The sequence below is a fragment of the Cercospora kikuchii genome (assembly GCF_019650295.1).
Source record: "Cercospora kikuchii DNA, contig_00002, whole genome shotgun sequence".
Classification (NCBI taxonomy): Eukaryota; Fungi; Ascomycota; class Dothideomycetes; order Mycosphaerellales; family Mycosphaerellaceae; genus Cercospora; species Cercospora kikuchii.
Window position 1 is genome coordinate 1239512 of NW_025408583.1, and position 17702 is coordinate 1257213.

At 55.3% G+C, this 17702-nt stretch overlaps 6 protein-coding genes across 6 annotated transcripts; 3 read left to right on the plus strand and 3 right to left on the minus strand.

Annotated features, from left to right (window-relative positions):
• Nucleotides 1-739: 739 nt before the first annotated feature.
• On the plus strand, nucleotides 740-4336 carry CKM354_000271000 (uncharacterized protein; the record flags this gene model as incomplete). Its single annotated transcript, XM_044797875.1, has 1 exon — nucleotides 740-4336. The coding sequence occupies one exon, from the start codon at nucleotides 740-742 to the stop codon at nucleotides 4334-4336; it is 3597 nt and encodes a 1198-aa protein (XP_044653810.1).
• Nucleotides 4337-4728: 392 nt separating this feature from the next.
• Nucleotides 4729-6477, plus strand: CKM354_000271100 (ubiquitin-specific protease UBP6; the record flags this gene model as incomplete). Its single annotated transcript, XM_044797876.1, has 1 exon — nucleotides 4729-6477. One exon carries the CDS (start codon nucleotides 4729-4731, stop codon nucleotides 6475-6477), a length of 1749 nt encoding a protein of 582 aa, XP_044653811.1.
• Nucleotides 6478-6626: 149 nt separating this feature from the next.
• CKM354_000271200 (uncharacterized protein) lies at nucleotides 6627-8009 on the minus strand (the record flags this gene model as incomplete). Its single annotated transcript, XM_044797877.1, has 1 exon — nucleotides 6627-8009. One exon carries the CDS (start codon nucleotides 8007-8009, stop codon nucleotides 6627-6629), a length of 1383 nt encoding a protein of 460 aa, XP_044653812.1.
• Nucleotides 8010-8444: 435 nt separating this feature from the next.
• Nucleotides 8445-10699, plus strand: CKM354_000271300 (uncharacterized protein; the record flags this gene model as incomplete). The annotated part of the gene is made up of 2 exons (XM_044797878.1): nucleotides 8445-8517; nucleotides 8571-10699. The coding sequence occupies 2 exons, from the start codon at nucleotides 8445-8447 to the stop codon at nucleotides 10697-10699; spliced, it is 2202 nt and encodes a 733-aa protein (XP_044653813.1).
• Nucleotides 10700-10994: 295 nt separating this feature from the next.
• CKM354_000271400 (uncharacterized protein) lies at nucleotides 10995-13589 on the minus strand (the record flags this gene model as incomplete). The annotated part of the gene is made up of 1 exon (XM_044797879.1): nucleotides 10995-13589. The coding sequence occupies one exon, from the start codon at nucleotides 13587-13589 to the stop codon at nucleotides 10995-10997; it is 2595 nt and encodes an 864-aa protein (XP_044653814.1).
• Nucleotides 13590-13998: 409 nt separating this feature from the next.
• Nucleotides 13999-16853, minus strand: CKM354_000271500 (uncharacterized protein; the record flags this gene model as incomplete). The annotated part of the gene is made up of 3 exons (XM_044797880.1): nucleotides 13999-15915; nucleotides 15969-16240; nucleotides 16337-16853. 3 exons carry the CDS (start codon nucleotides 16851-16853, stop codon nucleotides 13999-14001), a joined length of 2706 nt encoding a protein of 901 aa, XP_044653815.1.
• Between the last annotated feature and the right edge of the window lie 849 nt (nucleotides 16854-17702).

Below are 17702 nucleotides of genomic sequence, written 5' to 3' on the forward strand. Positions count from 1 at the left end.
GGGCGACTTTCCTCCTAGCGGCTCGCACCTACTTACGGCCGCACTGCTTGAGACGGTTCAAATTTTAAAGTTTGGGTGCAGATCATCATACAGACACTGGAACGCCGCAAGACTTTGTCGCCATGCCATCTCTCTGTTCCTGTGCCTACATGATGGCGCACAGCCACGAGACTCTATTGTTTGCGTGATCCGAGGAGATAGCCGTATTCCCCCGGCGGACAGCTTGTCTGCAAGTCTGTCAGTCCTTCTCTTCTTTTCGGCTGGCAACCATCGTGAACGCCACGCATACACATTCACATGCACAACGTTCTTGGTAGGCCGAGCGGATCCCTTGGTGAAGAGCAGCTGCCTGTAGACCTGCGGTACGTCGTCATGAAGTGCGGTGCACTCAAGCAGTGAATCCCTCCTAGCGCCGGCTTCGAACATGCTCTGCCACGTCCGCGGAGTGGTTGTGTGCTTGATGCATGCGTGCGCATTCCTTGGCCGCAGCAGCAGCAGCCCACAAAACGTGCCGAGTCCGACGGACGTGAACCACCGTTGAGCGACGGACAACAGCAGCTGCCAATCTGGCCAGCCTTTGCGCGTTACTCTTGCCCTCACACGCTAGTCGCTTTCGTGCCGGGGCCAGGAGATGCATGTGTCCACGCACTGTCCCTCTCTGCCATCACCCTCGCCATGAGCACGCCTGCGACCCGGCATCGTCTCGTCCGTCGAGCCGGCTCACTCGCGCTGCCTGGCCATGTCCATTGACGTCGACCTCGACCACGCTGCCACCGCCCGACCCTCGCCCGCCGCCGATGTGAGCTTTGCTGCAGCCGAATCTCGCCATGCGGAGTCGAGTTCCCGCGCTCAGTCGCGCAGCTCCAGCGCCAGAGGGAGCTCCCACAGCTTCCCTGACAAGTTTCGAGGATCAAGTGAGACGAGGTCCAGCACTGCAGAGGCCACGTCGAACCAGGCCGATAGCATAGGCCAGAGCAAAATACCACAACGGGTCAGAAAGCCTGGTGGCTTCTTGCTAGGCTCAGTACTCAGCAACGGACACGTCAGAGCCTCCGACCACGCCCCTGGGCTGAGCAGCAAGCGAGCATCCCGGAGTCACAACAATGGGCACATCCAGCTCGATAAGCCACGAAATGCGGCCGCACGCGTCTCGGGAGAGTCATCCCATGGAAGTTCACCACTTTCACGGCAGCTCTCAAGCGAGCGGTCTACGAAGGCTGGCTCTGGCAAGCTGCCAGAGGCCCGACCACCCGCGATGGATCCAGCGCAGCTGGTGCAGATGGCACTCAACCTGAGCGAGAGTCGAAAACGCCATTCCACCAGCGCCTTACCAGTGCCAATCACTCCTGCGGGGAGCAGGAGGGTAGTTTCTGCGATGGACTCGGGCTATGGAACCGTGCGATCAGCGTCATCGGCGGGCAAGAGGGCCAGCTACTCGAATGAGAGTCGGATACCGACACCTGTATCACATAGGCACAGTCCACACCGAGAGGAATTACTCGAAAGTCCTATCGACTTGGGGCGGAACATTGTGCACACTTTCTCGCCAGCTACCCTTTTCCGGACAGAAAAGGCGCGCAGGTACTTCGAGCTTGCAAGTGAGCACAGGCGCCTACTAGAAAATCTACCGCCACTGCGGCCGGATGCCACTGCACCTGGCAACTACAGCATGCAAGCTACAAGCAGCCCGGGGAGCGCGCACTATCACATGACCAGAATCACATCATCGGAAAGCGTGCACAAGCACAAGCTTGGAAGGCAGTACAACCCTCTTCAAGCCCTGCGCAATCGTCGTATACGCAATCGCCAGCGCCGACCACTGACTGCACCGACAGAAACATTTCAGGAGACCGACCGGATCCGGCGTTGGATCGATGGAGTCGAAGCTGCAGCGAAGAACAGCTCCTTCAGACCAGGTGAAGACCAGGTCCGACTGCCGCCTTTCTCTGGCGAGCTTGAGGCGGACTCCAACGATCATCCAGATACAGTCCGGGGTCACCGTCGCACTGACACTACATCCTCCGTTATTGTAAGACCAGAAAATGGATGGATGATCGAGCCGGCGGAGCTCCTTGCAGATACGTACTGGGTTGAAAAGCATGATAACAAGACTTTAATTGAAGACCGGCATGGCCATCGACTATTTCCAGCAAGGACCACAGCCAGCTTGGAGGCGCCGCGACGCAGTAAAGACATTACGCGCCGCAGCATGGAAGGCGAAAAGCTGCAAGACCACCATGGGAACCACCGTGATGACTCCGATGCTTCTGAAAGTGAAGAGCAGCACCGAGCGAAGCACAAGCATAAGCATATCCTGCCATTACCGCGTCTTGGTCGCGGCCACGTCAATAGGTCAGGAAGCGTCTCGAGCATTTCCAGTGACGAAGGACGCAGACCTCCGGCGTTACGATTTGGTCATGATGAGGGCGGCGATGAGAACATCGGGCCTCTGGAACGGCATATGCGCGAGATGATTGCCAAAGACGAAAAGGGCGAGTTGTCTTCCCCGGAGCTCTTGTCGCCGGACCACTGGGACACACAAAATACCAGTTTCGCGACAATGCGTACGGGTGGGAGCAATTCGCGTCAAGAGAGTAATGCAGCAAGCAAAGGGAGACTTTCCGTCGATACCCAACGACATCAACGTTCCCCATCTGATGACAGCAAAGGCTCTATGGAGCGCACTCTACCGTCCATGAACGAGATGATCGTGGACAGCCCGTCTTCGCCCGTCGTGCCGGATTTCTCGCGCCAAAGCACCTCAGAATCGACTTTCAGCAAGCAGTCGTCACCCGTGAAACACAAATCGAAGGGCTTGAAACTTCCCCTTTTACACTCGCGTAGCAAAAGCAAGGAACGCAATCATATCGAAGCAACTGACTTTGCCAATAATACGGGTGCTCCATTGTCGCCTGTCTTGAGCGCTGATTCTGGCACCGGAGGGCCTCGTTCCAGCGTCGAATCGGCGCGACCAGCTCATTTCAGGCGCCACAAGACGTCTGACAGCATAGACAGCGAGCTATTGCAGACGTACACGAACACAACAAATACTGCCTCGTCCACGAAAGGATCCAAAACTGCCTCGAATCGGTTCTTCAAGGGTGGCCGAGTGCGCGATATTGTACGCAACGAGAGCTCGCGCTTTGGCGATAGGTTTCGTGGCAGCCGTGAAGGTGTCAATGCTGAATCGTCTGTACCACAGTCCGATGCCTCCGATGTCGATGTGGATCACGCTCTGCTGCGCAGACGAAATGACGAAGATAATGTCCTCGATGATGGCATAAGTCCGCGCGCGTCTCTTGAACGTCCGAGGCCCAAAGCGAAGTATTTCACTTCGGGCCTGCCATCCTTCAGGTCTCCAGCTGCTCGCGATAGAACAGCCCCGACAAGCCCGTTGTCAGAGGACAGCAATCCATTCGATAAGCTGCATGCGTTGTCGCGGTCTCGGCAGCAAGAGTTGCCAAAGATCAACCTACCGGACGATGGAAACGTGTCAGAGCCTGAGTTGTCTCCAAATAAAGCTCAAAAAGGCTTGACTTGGGCCGAAACTTACAAGCGCAGGAGGTCGGTCTCACAGAATGATTTGACGCTCGTTGAAACAGACTCGCGCCTCTCGAACATGAAAATCAGAAATGGCCAGGCAGGCGGCTCTGGCAAGAGGCACTGGAGCATCTCCGACAACGCGCAGCGTGGGCAGGTGCAGACCAGCAGCGCAGATGACGAATTGCCGAGTCGAGTGACAGCAAGAGACATTGCTCGAGTGCGGACGCTGTTGTTGGCTTCGGGCATCAAAGCCCAGGAGATATGCCACATGGCTAATTCCACCCGCGAACATCCGCTGCCTATCATTGTCAAAGCCGCAGAAGTAGCGGGACATGATCTCGAACCGATGAATCGAAAAGAAGAGAACGTTACAGCAGCCCAGTGGCTTTGTGGCACCGTCGACGGCACGATTGTCGATTTGGAGAAACTGCTCCAGCGTTTCCAGGGGCAGGTGGTGAAAGACTTGAGCGTGCGTTTGGAGGCGCTTTCGCATAAAGCGGGAGATCAACTCACGAAGCGTGTGCACGAAACTTCGGACGAAGCAGATGCTTTCAACGTGGAACTCACCACCAGGATGCCGCAAGACATTAAGCGCATGGACAACACTATTGACAGCATGTTCCGAGCGCGCAGGAAAAACTTCAGGCTCCTTGTCAACGTGAGCTCGAAGCTTTTCGAGTGGCTTCTACTCGGCATCATGTGGTCAATTTGGCTGATCGTGGTTGTGGTCAACAGCTTGAAGAAAGCCATTCTGGCCTTGTTCAGGTTCTTGAAGTGGCTGACATGGTTTTGAACAAGACACTTTACTAGACTTTGTAATATTCTGAGATACCCTAAGAGGCTTGTAGAAAGCGAGGCGCTCTGGACAGTTTTTAGTAGAAAGCGAGGAGTTTTGGGTGGGCACTTGATATATAATCGGACATAGCAGACGAATGTTCATATGTTTTTGGTGTGGAGATCGGGAACATGCGTACTTGCCTCCAAACGTCGGCGGGGCTGGAGTGAAGTGGCCGACTTCCGCGATGGATGATGTCGCCTGTCAACAAACCTTCTGCCGATAACTTCTCACTTCCATCGCCGCTTGCCACACCAACCCGTCACAATCGCCCATCTCTTACGTCTTGACTCGAATCAGCCTACAGTCCTGCAGCTCAAACCCAGGCCAGAGCGACACACGACGACAAGATGGCGGAAATACCTATAAAGGTCAAGCATCAAGGCAAGACCCACGATCTGGAGGTCGACGTCGAGAATGGCACCGGCGAGGACCTGAAGCTACAGCTTTATTCGCTCACCGGCGTGGAGCCCGACTACCAGAAGATCGTTGCGAAGAAGATGGTCAAAGATGATACTCCACTCAAGTCGCTGGGTCTGAAACCAGGGCAAACAATCACACTCATCGGCAATCCATCCGACAAAATTGTGACAGATGCGCCAACAGAAAAGATCAAATTCGCAGAAGACATGACGGAGGCGGAGCTGGCACAACGGGAGGGCGCGATACCAGCTGGGCTTCAGAATATGGGCAACACCTGCTACGCCAACGCCACGCTGCAGACACTACGTGCCGTGCCGGAGCTTGTGGAGGAATTGAGAGGATACAAGCCAGCCGCACCTACTGCCGGTCCATCATCATCGCTCTTCTCTGCCGAGCAGCTTGCGCAGCACGGGTTAGGCGGCCTGAGCGGCGGGTCAGACTTGACTTCTGCACTTGGTGATCTCTTCCAGCAGATGAACGAGACACAGCAAGGCTTTCCGCCCTTGATGTTCCTGACAGCACTGCGTCAGAAGCATCCTCAGTTCGCAGAGAGAGCCAAGAATGGGCATGGTTACGCCCAGCAAGATGCGGAAGAAGTCTGGTCGCAGTTGGTGCAGAACTTGAGAGATACTCTCAAGCTCAAGGGTGACCCGAACGGTTTCAAGACTTGGGTGGACAAGTATATGGGAGGCAAATTCGAGGTCACGACGACTTGCAAGGAGGCACCAGAGGAGGAAGCTGTCACTAACACTGAAGACTTCAACGACTTGAAGTGCAACATCAACGTCGAAGTCAACCACATGCGGGAAGGCATCAGCATCGCTTTGAACGAGGAGCTCGAGAAGAATTCGGAGAGCCTTGGTCGTACTGCAATCTACGCACGCCAGTCCAAGATCGCACGACTGCCCAAATACCTGCCCATCCACTTTGTACGCTTCTTCTGGCGGAAGGATACCGGGAAGAAGGCCAAGATCCTACGAAAAGTCACTTTCCAACATGAGATCGACGTCACCGAATTCTGCACAGATGAGCTTCGCAAGAAGCTCATTCCTGTCCGTGATCGCATTCGGGAGGTACGCAAGGAAGAAGAGGATGTCGAGCGAGCCAAGAAGCGTCAAAAGCGAATCAATCAGCAGATCGAAGATGCCTCCAAGGACGCGAAAGTGCGCGGTGACGAGCCACTGCAGAAGAAGCTTCAGAAAGAAAAGGAGCGCGAGACGAAGGCAACAGGCCCTGACACAGAAAGCGACTTGGCCAAGCAGAAGGCCGCCAACGGCTCGCAGGATACCGCAATGGGGGGCACAGAAGAGGGTGTTTACAAGACCGACGATCAGATCGAGCAGGAACGCGCAGCGTCTATCCTTGCGTCGAAGAAGGAGCTGCTCTCTCTCGTGCACCCGGATATGGCGCAAGATCCAGCAGCAAATCAAACTGGGCTCTACGAACTCCGAGGCGTAGTCACGCACCAAGGCTCTTCTGCAGATTCTGGGCACTACACTGCCTACGTGAAGAAGTCTGCTGCCCCTGGCAAAGCCGAAGATGGGAAGTGGTGGTGGTTCAACGATGACAAGGTGCAGGAAGTGGATAGTGAGAAGATCGAGACCCTCTCTGGCGGCGGTGAGACGCACAGCGCATTGATTCTGCTGTACCGAGCTGTCCCTCTGCCAGAAGTTTGAAGAGCACGAACGCTGTTCTTGCTACGTCTGATGGAGAAAGGGAGCATAACGCATCGATGAACTTGAGACGATAGAATTATGTTGAACGAGGATATGCAGCGCGAGCGCCATGCAGACGATAGTTTGCAGCCAATTTGCATCTCCTAGTCTCAAGTCGTACTTCGTGCGGGCAACGCACTGATCGACTTCCTCTTGATGTTGAAGAGATTCTTCAGTTTCCTCATCCTACTTTCGCGTTCCTTGTCCTGTTTCGCCACTTCCTCCCTTGTCAAAGTTGGTGCTTCTGTTGACAGATCGTCTGCTTCCTGATCCTGCTCGCTCGCCCCGACGATTGGGAGAGGTTCGTGCGATCGCCGCCTGTGATCTCTGCAGGCTGTTGCTACCACTCTATACAGGATTTCAGCAGCGTTCAATCCGGCCAAACTGCCCGTCGCTTTCTGCATTTCAGCATTGCGCCACGGACAGTGGTCGCGATGCATCTCAACAAGGTCCACTCTCGCGTCATCTGCTTCCTCGTCGGTCGTTGAGGGCCGCCGACGTGAAGCGATGTATTCTGGCTGATACATCCATAACCCAACGCGCTGAAAGCAAGCATCGCAGTACAATAGGTCATTGCCAGATTCAGGAGCGCCTCGCCAGCCGTGGAGCGCTATTTGAAGGGCTTTGGCTGAGCAGCGATGAGTGGTGTCTGCAGGGTCGACGATGTCTCGGGGAAGCTCTTTCAAAAGTTTCTCTGGCGGAGATGTTGATGTTTCCAGCGCTCTAGTTCTGATTTCATCGATGGAGCTACTCATTCGTAATAGACTCCGAAAGCGCTGTGATAGCTCGGGCTGCCAGATTGAGGAGCGCACAACGGGTAGGCGGTAAATGTCGTCTTTGCAGCCGGCTTTGTACCACATGCAGGAGCTGGAGTGGCCATTGATGATTTCGTCTTTGTATCGCTCTGCTAGAGCTTCTTCCAGAGCAGCGGCGACTTCGTCTTCGTCCTCGGCTGCTTCATTGTTGGGCTCGTTCTCCTCTGTATTTTGCAACGGGCGTGCCGATGTGTCCAGGCTGACTACCACTCGTCTCTCGCATCCGCCTCGACACGCGACTGTGTTCACATCTACGCAAACCCAACCCCTCTTCGCCCATTCCACCTCACTGATAGGATCCGGCTTGGGATGCCACGTGCTCACGCTGCTATACGTCTTCAGCCGGGCAAGGAAAGTCTCCTGCGACCAGGGAGAGTAGTTGGGAAGTGCTTTGGGTTCAACGCTGCTTTTGGGCTGCAGCTTCAACGGCGACGGGTGTGAGCGGGATGAGACGGACACGGTGGCGGTAATATCGTTCAAGGATGTAGTTGAGGTCGAATGTCGAAGCCTCTTGCGAGCTCGCTCTCGGGCATCGTCGAAGGCGGCGGCTGCTGCTGAGCTCCGCTTGTTGTTGGTGGTGGATGCGGCATCGTGTGAAGCTGCCGCGGGCGTAGGGTTGGTCAGCGCATCGAGGGCTTTGTAGAACTTGCGCTTGGTGGTGGCAATGGCTTCGGGCATGCTGTTGTGTGCGTGCGAGCGAGTGACTGCCGGCCAATGTTACAGAGTGTTGATGTTCTCGGACCGTGAGCACGGATAAGATAAGCTTCCAAACAAAGACGCGCCAGCGCGTGCGCCGGAAAATCATGGCGGATGATTCAGCAACAAGCTCGCTGACGGTATCCATTTTGGGATTGGGGCTTAGGAGCACGACCCAACAATGCGCCAACACATCCTGCCTAGCACAAGTGTAACGGCAGTATTACTGCTGCGCTCAGTCGACTCCCGAACCACGGATTGACGCACTGCAGCTGCAATCCTTCTGAAGCACTAGTCGCCAAGCAGGCGCAATCTGGCGAAGGAGTACATGACGTGCACATAGGCATTACATGCCACTCTAGGGTCCGCCAACGATCAAATCTCAGCATTGATGCCAGAACCAGGAACAGCTATTCGATGAACATGGAGTCTTCGCCCGCCTCCACCCACGCTAGCGACGGCGCCCACATCAAGCTCGCTTGCCAAGCCTGTAGGATCTCCTCAAACCAGCGCCACGCAGACACATGCTGACCTGGATACAAGGTCAAAAGAAAAAAATCAAGTGCGATAGACATTTTCCATGCGGCCAGTGTTCCAGGTCCAGTCTAGCCTGCGTACCATCTCAAAGGAAGCCGAGGACAAGGCACGCCGGCAAGAGGGCTGTTGATTCTGAGTTGAGGAGTCGCATCTCGAAACTAGAGAGCCTCGTCGAAACATTGAGCGGCGAAGTCGGTGTACCAGGAACGAGTTCCAACGATCAAGAGGATGAAGAGCCCGAAGATGCAAAGCCCCAGATCGATTCACCCACGCCGCCCAAAGTCTCCAAGTTTCTTGGGACACCGTTCTGGGCAACGCTCACCAATGAAGTACAGGCACTTCGGGAGGCGCTAGAGGGAGAAGACGAAGAGGAAGAGAGTCCTGAATCAGAGCCTACCCCTCTCGTAGCACGACCGACGGATGCTGCATCGTCGGCAGATCTGCTGATATGCCCTCCTGGCTCCATTTTTGTGATGCCAGGAGCACTACCTGAGCCTTCAGTCGACACACAGAGCCAGCTCTACAACATCTTCCTTGCCAACATTGACCCGGTGTTCAAGCTGTTGCATCGCCCAACAGTACTACCATTTCTGAACTTTGGCGATGACTATCTTGGGCTGAACGCTCAGGCACCGCCTAACAGGGCATTGAAAGCCGCAATATGGTTCGCAAGTGTGACATCTTTGCGAGATGAAGACTGCTACGGCCGATTTGGAGCCGCTCGGTCTGATCTATTAGCACAATTCCGGAGACATTGCGACGTGGCTCTGGCGCAAGCCGAGTTCATCAATACGTCCGATCTGGCGACACTTCAGGCAGCTGTGCTCTATGTTGCCGCAGCCAGACAGACCGATCCCAGCAGGCGGCCTTGGACACTGACAGCGCTCATAATTCGCGTCGCCCAAGGCATGGGACTTCAACACGAGGACCCTAACACCACCACGCCGTATGAAAGGGAGCAACGGCGTCGTCTCTGGCATCAGATTCGCGTTCTTGATGCATTCTCGTCCATCGATCGAGGCACTGAGATTCTATTACCCCTGACGGCGTTTACGATTCCACCTCCGACCAATGTGAACGACGACGATTTCGACCTAAGGTCGACGGTCATTACGCCCCGTGAGGAGGGCCTCAGCGACATGACTTTCACTTCGATGTGCAACAAAGCTACGAATCTGAACATCGCACTACTATCTCCGGGGCATGATACATGGCAGCGCCGCTTCGAAACCACTCAAGCTTTTAGCAAGGACATCAATGAGAAATATCTCCGCTTTTGCGATCGGTCACGGCCATACGATCGTTTCTTGCACGCTGTTGGCCACTCCATGATAGCATCAAGCATCCTTCGTGCCGTCAGGCCAATGCAAAAACTTACTGGTAGTGTTCCACCGCGAGTGGATAGCCCATTCGTACTGCAGCTTGCCGTCAATACGCTGAAGGCTGGCGAGATGATTTATGAAGATCCCGAAGCAGAGGGCTGGAGATGGATCTTCTGGGTACAGTGGCATGCTCTAGCTGTCGCATTGGCTGGCCTTTGCTCTGTTCGAGACACAGAATTGGCTCGCACTGCTTGGGCGCTGGTTGACAAATCTTACGACCGCAATTCCAGTGCAGTGGCCGACACCAGAAATGGCATGCTGTGGCGACCCATCGAGAAACTTTACAAGAAAGCCCAGACTTTCCGCGATGGCACTGCAAGCACACCAGCTAGCGACAGCAACAGTCCGCCGACAAAGAACTTGGCCGGCCTTGATATCGCCAACCGCCAAGGCTCGCTGGACGCTCGGTCGTCGATACAACTAAACAATGGCGCAGCACCACACCTTGCTCAGACATCCATCGAGTCTACTCATGGTCTACATCAAACAGCGAAGCCTGCTTGTCAATGGCTAATAGAGCCGTCAGTGGACTTTTCTCTCGACCCTGTGAACAACATGCCAACCGATATGTCTGCCTTTAACAACGCAGACATGTCCTGGGACTGGGATAGGATCATGGAAGACGTGTCTAACATGCCAACATCAATCGGCTTCAGCGACGCAGATCTCATCTCTCAAGATATCAACTACAATTTTGGAAACATGAATATACCCCCGGACATTCACGGTGGCTGGACGTTCGGCACGCAGTGAAGACATTTGCGCGATACGCGATACATGTACGTTATGTGTGACGATAATAATTGTGCAATCAATCTTGCGATGCATAGGCTCGACTCTACTTTATGATTAGCAGCGACATGCGCATACCCTACTTAGCATAGACGCGAAATTAAAAGCACCATTCGTGATCAGCGCAATTGTTCCATTGTATTTGAAGTCCATTCATGACATGACACCCAAGCCGACAGCTTTTACTCCTCCAACTCCACGCCAAAGCCGCTATGAACGCTGTTAAAAATCAAATCGACCACAGAGTCGCTCCGCCTCACAACCTCACTTCTCTGCTCTCCTCGCCATCATCAGTCTCACTAAAACCTTCGAAAGCAAGCTCGCTTTCCTCGACATCGTCATCATTCAGTTCGGCAGCATCCTTCCTCTGCTCAACATCTGCGATGTCGTCCTTGTGTGCTTCCAGGACATCATACAGTGCATAGACCTGATCACTTTTCTTCTCAATCTCCTTCGTTAAGCTCTCAATTCTGACTAGACAAGCGAGTCGCACGCGCCTTCCCATGCCAGGATCATGCGAAGTGTATGCCTTGTTCTCAACGTCCCGTTCGGCTTTCAGTCGAGAGATTTCCTCTTCCAGATGCTTGATGACTGTCGTGAGGGCCAAGATGGGGGCTTGAGAGGGTCGGACAGTGATGTCCGTAGCATCGGGGTCGTATATGGAGCGGTCGGTGATTGGCACCGGCATAGTGGTTTCACCCAGTGCCACCGTGATGTCTGGGACAATGAACGCAGACGTGAGACCCTCACTCGCCGTAGAGCGACGCCGTCGGCGGCCAGTATTGCTGATCGAAGAGACATCACCAATAGTTTCGTGGCCAGAGTGTGAGATCTCGTCTGCAGTATGTGGAGATTGCACTCGGACGGTCTTGGTGAGCTCGAGTTGGACAGTGCCATCGTCTACGCCAGCGCCACCCGTAGTATCCTTCATGGACGACTTTCTTGTGACGGAACGCTGAGTTACCGAGCGCAAAGTGGAATCTGCTGCAGTTTGAGTCTGGTCCTGCTTTTTGGCATGTCTAGCACGCATCTCATCCTCGAGCTTGCGCCGGAGACTTGCGACATCTACTGGATCCAGATCCGTGAGCTGGGTCAGGTCTTCCTCAAACTTGTCGGCGTATTTCGAAGAGTGACGCGACAGATGTGTGAATTCCGTTGTAAAGGCGCGCTCGCTGTGGTCGACTGTATTCTTGGCATTTTGCGTATGCTGGTGGTGTGAGCCGGCATCGACTTCCTGGCGCAGCGGACGTTGCTTGGATTGAGATCTTGAGCGTATGCCTGTTGTCGCTGTGCGATCACACGTCCCCGTCGTTGAGCTGAGAGCAGCCTTTCTTTGCCTTTCGATCTCGGTCTGTATCCTTGTGGCAAGATCCTGCTTGGTCGTTTCGTTCAGCTGGGGAATGCTCCGATGGCGGCGCTGACCAGCAGTACGCTGAGTGTCTTTCCTACTGTCCACAGTGTCGCTGATCGTAAGTCCCTCTGCGATGTTTTCGTGTCCAGCCATGTCGCTCCTACGCTGACTTGTCCCCTGCCTTGCTGGAAGCTTCTCCGAAGTCCGCGCGGTCCTCAGTCGTTCGAGTTCCATAAGCAAGCTGGAGTTCCTGTCTTCGAGCTCTCGCAGACGCAGTTTCAGCTCCTCGTTCTCGGCAAGTACATCCCCAACACTGCTACGAAGTGACTCGTTCTCCTTCTCAAGTTCGTCATTGTTGACATAGGAGGAAGCAAGCTGTTGAATCAAGTGATCACGCTCTTTAGTGACACGAGTAACAGTGATCTCAGATACACTAATCTTGCGCTCCGTTCTGTGCAGCCTCTCTTCAGCAGCCGTGACCTTCGCTTGTAGTCTCGTCTTGTCCAAGGCGGCAGCTGGTGCGGAGTCGTTGTCCTCGGAACCTAGACCACTGTCTGGTCTTTGGACGCCAAGCTGTGCTCGCAGCTCTATCACCTCATGCTCGTACTCTTCCACATGCTTCTGAGCCTCGCTCTTCTCCAGTTCCAGCTGGGCGACTCTATCGCTGAGCATTTGTAGAGATGCCAAAATTGCCTGCTCGTCCTGGGGAACCGCCATGGTATTCACAGCGCGATGGGTGCCAGATACAAAACGGGTCCGAGATGTAGAACTGCGTTGCACAAGTGGTGTGCCTTCGTTCGGCCCTGACACCAGCTCCGTGATATTGGGCAGATCGGGCAGCATGAATGATTGCCCAGAGGTGTATGTGGCTGACTGCACAGTGGGATTACCAAAGGCAGCTCTGCGCGGTGTAGTATTCGCGTTCTCGAGTCCCCCATCGGAGGTGTAGCGCTTGGGGACATTGTATTGAGACGACACTTGCCGTATACCAGCAAAACGGGAGCCACGAAGAGAGAAGGTCGCAGTAGTCTGAACAGCCTCGTTGTCGGCTCTGGTCCTAGGAAGGCTGTCTGACACGGCGCGGTTCGTTGAACGCTTGAGTGCGTCGTTCGCCCTAGTTGTTTCCGTAGCCCGGCGGACAGAAGCTTGCTTTCTCAGGCCATTGTCCGCGTTCCTCTGATTACCACGTGACTGCGGTGGCGGCGTGTGCTCGAAGCTGAAGATGGCATTCGACGACAAATCGGCATAGTCTGACTGGGAGCGCTTCACGCCGCGTCCCAGCTCAATGGACATTTCCGCGCTGCCCAATGTGATGTCGTCTTGCGGAGCGCGCTGGGGAGACGGATGCTGGTCGTAGTCGAGCGGGAACGCGTGCTGGGAGGCTGCAAAATCTCGCTGCGGCGTCGAGTGTAGGAGGTCCTTGAAGCTCGTCTCGGTGGCAGTCGCGAAGACGTTGTCGTCGTAGGGCGAAGCGGCGCGGCCACGCGAAAAGCGCGACATGACCGGGAATCGCGGTCGTGTTATGCGGTTGAACTCTGCACGTGTATCATACGGAGTGTCAATATGGCAATGAATGGTTTTGCCAGTGTGTCGCTTGGTGTTGCCCCAGAATTCGCTCTGGTCGCAATGCTGCTTCTGCTTCTCGACTTTGGAAGGCGCGCCGTAAACAAACGCACGGACGATAAACAGAACGGGAAGGCACGCCCCGCCACACAGCGTCACCAAATGCCGGCATCAGCAAGACCCTTGCATGTGAAAGTACAGTATATAATGTATATGCCATTCGACATTCAGTTGCTTCGATGCTATCTAATGCAGTCACTCGCTCCTGAACCGACTCGGAAGCAGCTGCCGTACTGGTATACTACGTGGGAGCCATATATCTATTGATCCTCTAAATCCATGCGCCTTATTCTCGCGGCTGCAATTTCTCCAGCCCAGATGCCATATCTGGGCGAGTCAACAAAGCTGATGATGTATCAGATGCGCTCGCGATGTTCTCGGACGCTTGAACTTGCGATGACCGCGGCGGAGGAATGCCCTCAGCCGGCCCACTTCCCTGCACTTTTGGGTCTCCCACAGGCCGGCTAGAGTCATGATCAGGCGTGCGATTGACGCTATTTCGCGCGAACTCATCAGAGTGAGGCGACAATGAGGCTTGCCCACGTTCTTCTCTCGACCTTCGCGAGTCCATGGCATCCCATGCTCTACTCGACGGGGCGGCACCAGCGTATTGCAGCCCGTACTGAGACGAGTGCTGGGACCCTTGCAAGCCTCGGGCTCCCATATCTCCCGAGCTAGCGATAGGCACCGGCCCAAGGGCTGACAATAGCTCTTCTGATGTTGAAGTTGTCGGCGGTAAGGGGAACCCTAATTCATCTGGACCAGGCGTTCTGGCTCGCGACACCTCTTTGATATTCGCAGGTTGCATGCGCCCATCGATCAAGACATCAAGAGTAGTACTACGTCTACTCAACTGTGGCGTTGGAACTGGAGGCCTACGATCAGGTCCTTGACGATCGAAGGAAGTGCTCACAGCCGCCTGCGAGGGCGGAGGGGCTGAGACATCAGGACGCGCGTGTTGTGCCATTGCTACTGTGTCGTCCACATTCAATGCGCGGCCGGATATGTTTTGCAGCTCGCTACTGCGCTGCCGAATGGCCTGCGCCCTTTCATCGAGCTCGGCGCTTTGCGCTCTTATTTGCTCGAGCGCAGACTTGAAGAGTTCGATTCTTCGAGCCTGGGTAGCGACCGTTCGTCTGAGTTCGTCCAGATCATCACTTCTGTCCTGCACGTGCGTCTGCGCTCGAGGTGCAATGAAGGCTCGACGCTGATCATCTTCGGGCGATGTCACCAACTGCTTTTCTTGGGTTTCTTGCTCCTTTGGTGGCTGCCGCAGCCGCGAAACATGCTGTAGCAAGGTCTCCTTTTCCGCTAACAACCGTTGTTTCTCAGCGTCAGCCTTCGCCTGTAGCCGACCAGACATCTCCAACATGCGGCCCCATTGGTTCTTCTCTCGCTCAGCTTCTGATCGCTCCGCCTCCCTCTTCCTCTCACTGTGTTCCAGTTGAGATGTCAGGAGCTTGACCTGCTCAGTCAAGTCCTCATTCTTGTTAGTGAGTTCATTCACTTCTTGATCAGCCACGCTTGTCTTCTTCTCGATTGCTTGGCTCCTGACTTTCTCCCGCTGGAGCTTTTGCAAGAGCGATGCGTACTCAGACTGCAGCGTTTGTAGTGCCAGAGACTTGAGTGTCACTTGGTGTTGCAGTTCTGCAATGTGTGCTGATGTCGCCGGATGGGCAGGTGCAGTATGCAACGACGAAGCTGGTAGATAAGACGTCGCTGGAGACGCAATCGATTGCGCTGCCAGAGTGGGAAGAGACGGTGCTGAGCAGTTTGAGTACGTTATGGAGGACGGCGAAGGGAGCGCCCGAGCTGCGCGTTGAGCAAAGGTTGGCGATGCGGTTCCTGGATGAGCAGACCCAGGAATTGAGTCTGCACGTGCTGGCGAGTAGCCTGACAGATCCTTGCGTGCATCCTCTATGGACCTGGGACGATCGTAGGCCGGAGCGCGGAAGGGCTGGTGCATTGACTCGGACGCACCTGACCTTGGGCGTTTCTGTGCTGTCTCGTCCCAGTCCCAGGGACCGGCGGATCGTTTCGATCCAGTCGGCGTCGAGTCCACTTGAGTAGGTTGTGCTGCACGTGTTGCGCCAACCGTATTGATGTCGCGAGCCACGCCATCGATGTGACGCTTCGTTTGTCGCAAGCGTTCTAGCATCCAATGTACACTTTGCACTGGGTGGCTGTCGATATTGTTCGGACGCTGCCTTCCACATTAGCACAGAAACAGTAAACGGAGCCTCCGTGAGTACATACGGGACGCGACGGACTTCTGGACAGACTTTGGACACTCTCGTCGAGTTCGAGTACAGCATCGACGAATTCACGGAGCAGCGGCCTCAACGTCGCGCAGTGGCATGGTAGGGAGATCTGTGTCGACAACGACCCGGCATTGTTCGGATCGTTATATCGAGACTCAGCATGTTCGTTGAGGAGTGCAATCGATGGCAGGAGGGTCGACGCTTCTGAAGTGGCATAACTGTGAGTTTGGCTGGATGAGGTCGTGCCTGTAGCAAGCTTTGGCGGATCTGTCATTACTCCACCATGGTTAACGCAGGTGATCGGGAGCAGTAACATCGAACAGCGAAAAGGCCGAAATGGGGCTGAGTGTCGCCTTTACATACCTCTGACCTGGGGAGGGATGTTAAGTGACAGTGGGGCATCGACAGTAGTTTGGCTCGTGCTGATGCGACGATCATCGAAGTGCAAGCTTCGCCAAGGCCCAGGTAGGGACTTGCGAGGTGAAGTAACTGCTGGCCGCAGCGGATCGTGACGTTCGCCACATGCAGCAGGAGTGTGGCGCTGGTCCGGACGAGATGCGTGTACGGAGGCCAGGGCCGCCCTTGGAGTAGGGTAAACCTCCGTCAGCATTGACAAGCTATTTGAGACCCCTGCATGATTTGAGCGTGATTCTCCGACCCAGGCACTGAGTGATGGCGAGTATTGGCTCTCCGATGCGAAGGCATGCGCTGGTGAGGGCGAGGCGTCGTGTGCGGATGGCTGCGGAGATGGGGACATGTGGGCGTCTGGTCGAGGCATTGGCAGCAGGACCTGGTGCTCGCTCGTTGTGGCAGACTTGGTTTCTCTTGGTTCATTTCTTTGCTTGTCGGGGTGTGATCTGGTGCTGACCAGCAGCGGCATCGGGTTTCCCGTTCGTTACTGCAGTTATATGCCAGCCCGATGACTGGAAGTTGTAGTGGTCGTCGACCTTGCGAGCACAACGCAGGCCCACGCCCACGATGGTGATTCTCCACACGGTCAAGTCGACACATGTGCCGGTGCCAGTGTCCAAAACATATGCCGTGCGGCGGATTTACCCAGTCCGGAAAGGTGGTTGTGTCGATGGTCCACGCTGACCTCACCTATTCGTCCGACAGTGGCTGCTCATGATGGAATGCCGCGTTTCACTGGGGCGAGCAGGCGCGCGGGCAAGGACGAAGGACATGTCAGAGGGGCAGAGATTGACCTTGCACGCACGCACGCACTGCACGGGAAGTGAGGTCAGGCAACCTGAGCAGCACGCTCGCTCGGTTGGCCGTTGGTTAGTCATCTCGTCCATGCACGATCTCAGCAGCGCACCCAGCGGCGCGGGCGTGTGCGAGGGCAGACGCAGACGTCTCGCGATCGGCAGCGCTACGGGAGACTCGCGAGTGCTGATCTAGGCAATGAAGGGCAGGTCCCAAAGCGCATGGCGTGGCGGCCGTGCACGTCGTACAATCCTGGCACAGCTGCTGTTGTTCCCAAAGTCACTCGCCGCGCGCAGCTCTGGACGAGATGGCCTCAGCAGGCAGACCACCGCTGAGAACACGACGCAGGAACCGCGAGGAGCGCTGAAGGCATGCTCAGCCAGTCGGACTGCTGCGCGCGCGAGGTGCACTTCGTTGCCGGAGTCGAGCATGCACGGGCGTGCACAAGAATACCCACCGCGCCGTGGTAGACGTCAGGACCATCTTTGTCATCGACGCTTAGCAGATCACTAAGACGCCGCCG